Genomic DNA, 5,272 nt, shown 5'->3' with positions numbered 1-5,272 from the left:
TATTTTTTCTCCTAATATTGTAGTGTTGCGACTTTGCTAAGTCGGTGAATCGCTCCTTCTCAGTTTTCAGACATCAGAAGTGTGTTGTGAAGTAAGACGGCAGGATACAAAAGCAACATTTTCAATTTTATAAACGCTTTCATGGAGTTATACATCCCTTTATGTACACCCCGTTATATCATCTGCTGCTCTCGGCCTTTCCAATTTCATCATTTTTTATTTTTATTTTTTAGCAGGCGCACACAATGGTGGCGGCTTTTATTTTTAGCAGGGATCTCAGATGCTCTCCATATTAACGATACGTTTATGAACAATCAAATGGTCCTCGTTAAAATTTATTGATGGACATAAAAACCTCGAACGGTCACTGGCCGAATATAGTTGGCGTTTTTAGTGGGCTGTGAGTCTGTAAGCCTTCGGAATCTCCTCGGCAGTATCTGCACAAACCCCATTTAGGGAATGTTTGGTCTGCAGGCTCTCGTTAAAAGTCGTGCGAAATGCATCCCTTATTTTGATTCTCCCCAGTTTCCATCGTGCACGTCTCCCTGCTGCAGCTGCGGATGCTGCCGTGAAGGCTTTTCTCTTTATATATCCCTAAAAACAATAAACAGCATTCTACGAGAAGTTATAAACTCCTCACTTTATCAAATGCTGGTTTGCCGAGGATAAAAAGAGCCAACGATTCAATAAACGCTTTAATGCTGTAACAGTATCTATTGAAGTAGCATAGAGCCCTGACAGAGATTAATTACACCATCAAATAGTTCCTTGCTTTAACACGCAATGTGCGCAGGTCTGTGCTACGACTGGATAAAGATCTAGCTGCAGCACCGCACATGAATGGTTTCCTTATTTTCAAAAAAAGAAATGTTATGGTCAATTTTACCTCTATGAGTCCTGGAATGAAGTGAAAGAACACTTTGTTTAATCCCATTTATGTGCATTGGTATCCCTGGATAAGTGGCGCATTGATCCACTGTACAATTTTTGTGGGGGTAAATATAATCACGTGTCAGCGGGTCAGCCAATGGGAGCCAGGGAAGCTTTGAGAAATAATTACCTGCCTTGATTGTTCTACGGCTAGATAAAAAAGTACACATACACCCCATATAATAAACGGATGCATGTAAAAGAGTCGGGGAGGCTTCGACATGTCGACCACGGGTCCCATAAGTAATTATTATGTGGACTCCTTGATCAACCATGAGAACGAGGATGTCCTTGCTGCGACTCGATTCTCTGCTCCCGGTTCGCACCCAGCTGGCCCCCGTCCGACGTCCCTAGTCCCGGAGTGCGCCGACTATCCTTCCTGCAGCTTCGCACCCAAACCGACCGTGTTCTCTACGTCCTGGGCCCCAGGACACTCCCAGTCATCAGTGGTCTACCATCCGTACAGTCACCAGCCGCACTTAGGCACAGACTCGCGGTATATGCGTTCATGGCTGGAGCCGATCTCAGGCGCCGTGCCTTTTCACGGCTACCCGGGGAACGGCAGACATTATGGACTGAAGCCCGACGCCTTCCAGGAGCACAGAGCCGGGGAATGCCTCAGCTCCGCCGGACGGACCTACCCGGATTATCTGTACTGCTCATCCACTGATATGCGAGACAAGACGCCGCAGAACGTCCCCTCTCCCGAGTCGGAGCTTCTTGCATCTGGGAAGCATAAGGAGGAGAAGCCGGAGCTAGATCCTAGTAAGTCAACGCTTCTTTTACAGCCGGGAAGCATTCTTGTTTTGATCTGAAACTGTTGTGAAATGAAATTATAAACGGCTTCTCCCTTTTCCTTGCGGCTCAAATGTGAAACGCCTGTGCTAGAAGGGGGAAAGCTTAAGGAACTATAAAAGACAAACGCTACCAGGCTAATATTGGGGGGCTATAAAAGCAGACGAGGTTGTAAACATGGACTCAAAACTGGAGGATAAAGACGTTGAATTTGGATGGATGCTGTCGGATTTTAGACGTTTTCATTTAAAAAGTGAACACCCCGAATCTGACATATGAATCTATTCATCAGCAAACTGCTCATGATTCATTTTTACGATTATATTTTGACCCCTGTGTCAGTAAAAGGCGGCATACAAGCCAACTTTTAGCACTGTTTTTTTTTCCAGAGGGCCTTAACGTGCAACAAATCCACATCCCCACATATGAATTACTTACCAGTCTTCTCAGCTATGGTAAGATTAAGTGTTTACAGATACAAATGTATAATTTAGTCTGCTATATTAAGTCCAAAACTTATCCACAGGCAACTTGAGGAATGTGGGGACAAACTCGAGGACTTTCACCACGGACCTGTAAAGGCTTGAACCACGGGCCATTTTATGAGCCAATAAAGTGAATACGCGCACTGAGTATTTTACGACGGTGTTACTCACAAGTTAAGAGAACAAGAAAGCAAATCAGCGCAGGATTGCTCTGTGTTGGGTTTTATTTAAACTACTAAATGTTAATTTAGCTTGAATGTAAGCTGTATTGTAAGGTTGACTGTGATTATTTTTATTTTTTTGCACTTTCTGGTGAGTCTTGGTAGCATGTTTTGCCTGTTTAGGCGTTCCTCTCTTATTTCATTTTTTTTATTTTTAATTTGCAGATAACCCCGTGGCCAATTGGATACATGCCCGCTCCACAAGGAAGAAGCGGTGTCCTTACACAAAGTACCAAACTTTGGAACTGGAAAAGGAGTTCTTGTTCAATATGTACCTCACCAGAGACCGCAGATACGAGGTCGCAAGGGTACTGAATCTGACCGAGAGGCAGGTCAAAATCTGGTTTCAGAACCGGCGAATGAAGATGAAGAAAATGAACAAGGACAAGAGCGACAACAAGGAACAATAATGACTGCCGAGAGAGAGAGATAGAGAGAGAGAGAGAGAGAGAAAATAACTAATTGATAAAAAAAGAAAAATAAATAAAAAATAAAAATGGACAACACAGATTTACCAAAACATAAAGCCTCCCCCACGTCCTTCATCTTATTTGTCACTTTGTTGGATTTGTTTGTAGTACCATTAACCTCAGTCTTTGTGATGCTGAATATTGTTTTAGTGCACAAATTAAACATTTAAGAGATAAAAAATTTATAAAAAATACAGACTTTTGTTGAGAAAACATTCTGCTTTCACTTTTATATTTCTATGTAAGAGGAATCTAAATAAGTAACGTTTGGATGCCACACAATTTCTCCGAAGAAATAGAATACTTGAATTCTTTTTGGATTTCACAAGAAAAAAATACCCTATAATTTATGACGTGAATGTTATTTTTTGTTTTGCTTTGTTTTGTTTTCCTCCATGTTTATTTTATTTGTATACTTCCTGACGCAGGTGTAGAGTATTTTGTACAGAATCAGAAGCATCTGCGAGCGCCTCGTCTGTGATGTATTTTGTGATAGCTGTTGCTGTAAATGTGCTTTATTTGTTTGTCTTTCTTTCTTTCTTTCTTTCTTTCTTTCTTTCTTTCTTTCTTTCTTTCTTTCTTTCTTTCTTTCTTTCTCTCTTTCTTTCTTTCTTTCTTTCTTTCTTTCTTTCTTTCTTTCTTTCTTTCTTTCTTTCTTTCTAGATTTTGGCCATGTAGCTTGGCGAGTTTTAATTAAAGAGTGTAGCTAAATAGAACTCTGCAAATATAATCATGATCACATAAAGGCTTGTTTTCTGTGTTCATTTGGGATGTGATGTAAGTGGAATTTGTCTACACGGGAGGTTGGGCTTTAATAAGGCAACGCATAATGAGGAAACTCGTTTTCTTTAAAAACAGCGGGCATGTTTGAGGCAATCGCGTTTTTTTTCTCGAAGGCTGCAAAGGCCTTAATTAGGAAAGGTTGAGCTCAAAATGAGGTTAAATTGAAAGCACGTTTCCATTTTCGCCGTTTTTAGCGAGCGTCTTTTACGCTACTATCAAGGCCGACACGGCTCATATTTGCAGCTGAGCATTTTTTTTTTTTTTTTTAGAAAATCACATTTACAAATATGTGTTTTAAAAACATACCTCAGAGCAACAATAGTGCAACACATATCTTAATAGTATCCCCACAATTAAAGGAGGCATTTGCAATATTAAATGAGTATGTTTAGATCCTGAAACTTCTACTTAACCTTTTAATTTTTAACCTGCGTTTGGTAAAGCACACACACACGCCCAAGCACAACAGACACACACACACACACACAGAGAGAGAGAGAGAGAGAGAGAGAGAGAGAGAGAGAGAGAGAGAGAGAGAGAGAGAGAAAATGCACAGAGGTTTCCAACTGTATAAATGTCCACCAAAGCTTCAAATATCGCAGAGAGAAGGGGGGGAAAATATGCTGACAGAATTTGAACGGCTAAACTTTTAAGTGAGAGACAATTTCCCTTGTCTCACATTTGTTTCCTGGGATAGGCCTAAATTGCCTTTTTGTGGTGGCAAACAATGCAGACAGGATGCTGTAATTTCAAAGCCCGATCCCAGCGCATTTCCGCTCAGCTCTGCTCAGCTCAGCTCAGTCCGGACAAAGATGCCAGTTTTACAGCCCCTGTTGGAGCTCGTTCTGTTTGTCTCAAATGCAGACGAACAAAGCAAACTCGACTCGCTGGCTAGACGTCTGGGCTAAATTACTTTATGGTTTTAATGGACGGTGCTGCTGCTGAACTCGTTCAAAGCACTGTTGGTGGGGGGACTTTTTTCCCCCCCTTTCCACTGATAGGCTAGCCGTCACAGGAGTGGTCGATTAGTCTACAATTGGATGGAGAGAAGTCAATAATTATTATGCACAAATATGAGAGCTGCACTGCAGATATCTCTTGGCAGTTTTGTAGTTAGTCAGCATAACAGAAAACAGCGCAGCACCGGTTTAAAGTGCCATAAAAAAAGAAAAAAAAAGATTTCTCTTTGTTGGCGCAGGGATTTGGTCAACTAATTTATTGAAGTAAAAGGCCAGATATTTTCCAATTTTGGGGGACATATGGGAACATCATTCACATCCGCATCGCAGATGTTTCTGATTGGTCGAAACGGTTAGCTTAGGGGAAGGTTCCCAACACTAGATGACGCTGTTGATCAACGTTTTGACCAGGATGCCATGTCTTTTGAAAGTGGGGGGATGGGGGGTTGTTTTACAAGTCTGTGGCTTTGCTAAAGAGTGAAAAGTAACCCTGTCGATGACAATGTGACAGATATGCCCACGCACCACATTTGCTGTAATAGCCCATAAAGCTGCTCATTCTGAGAGCGGCGCACCTAACGTTGGACGTGGCCACAGAGAATGTCCACAAGCAGGACACAAGCATGTAC

The 5,272-nt window shown here is 41.7% G+C and overlaps 1 protein-coding gene across 3 annotated transcripts; it reads left to right on the top strand.

The window, feature by feature from the left end:
- hoxc9a (homeobox C9a) lies at positions 1 to 2,912 on the top strand. Of its 3 annotated transcripts, XM_015032788.1 has the most exons (4): positions 1 to 1,695; positions 2,115 to 2,180; positions 2,252 to 2,340; positions 2,597 to 2,680. In XM_015032788.1, exons 1-3 carry the CDS (start codon positions 1,152 to 1,154, stop codon positions 2,302 to 2,304), a joined length of 663 nt encoding a protein of 220 aa, XP_014888274.1. In that variant the 5' UTR covers positions 1 to 1,151; the 3' UTR covers positions 2,305 to 2,340; positions 2,597 to 2,680. The 3 variants fall into 3 exon arrangements, with proteins under 3 accessions (XP_014888274.1, XP_014888271.1, XP_014888272.1); XM_015032785.1 differs by lacking the exon at positions 2,252 to 2,340 and having other exon boundaries at positions 11 to 1,695; positions 2,597 to 2,912; XM_015032786.1 differs by lacking the exons at positions 2,115 to 2,180; positions 2,252 to 2,340 and having other exon boundaries at positions 19 to 1,695; positions 2,597 to 2,912.
- The last annotated feature ends 2,360 nt before the right edge of the window (positions 2,913 to 5,272 follow it).

Source organism: Poecilia latipinna, unplaced genomic scaffold (assembly GCF_001443285.1).
Source record: "Poecilia latipinna isolate Pla-1442-1.1 unplaced genomic scaffold, P_latipinna-1.0 Scaffold250, whole genome shotgun sequence".
Classification (NCBI taxonomy): Eukaryota; Metazoa; Chordata; class Actinopteri; order Cyprinodontiformes; family Poeciliidae; genus Poecilia; species Poecilia latipinna.
This window is presented reverse-complemented; position numbering and strand designations above follow the sequence as displayed.

Bases quoted from the DNA above. Each gene is read 5' to 3' on its own strand.
- hoxc9a (XM_015032785.1), top strand. From the start codon at position 1,152: ATGTCGACCACGGGTCCCATAAGTAATTATTATGTGGACTCCTTGATC. The intron at 1,696-2,114 runs GTAAGTCAACGC...TTTTTTTTCCAG, and splicing joins GAAGCCGGAGCTAGATCCTA to AGGGCCTTAACGTGCAACAA. The intron at 2,181-2,596 runs GTAAGATTAAGT...TTTAATTTGCAG, and splicing joins TACCAGTCTTCTCAGCTATG to ATAACCCCGTGGCCAATTGG.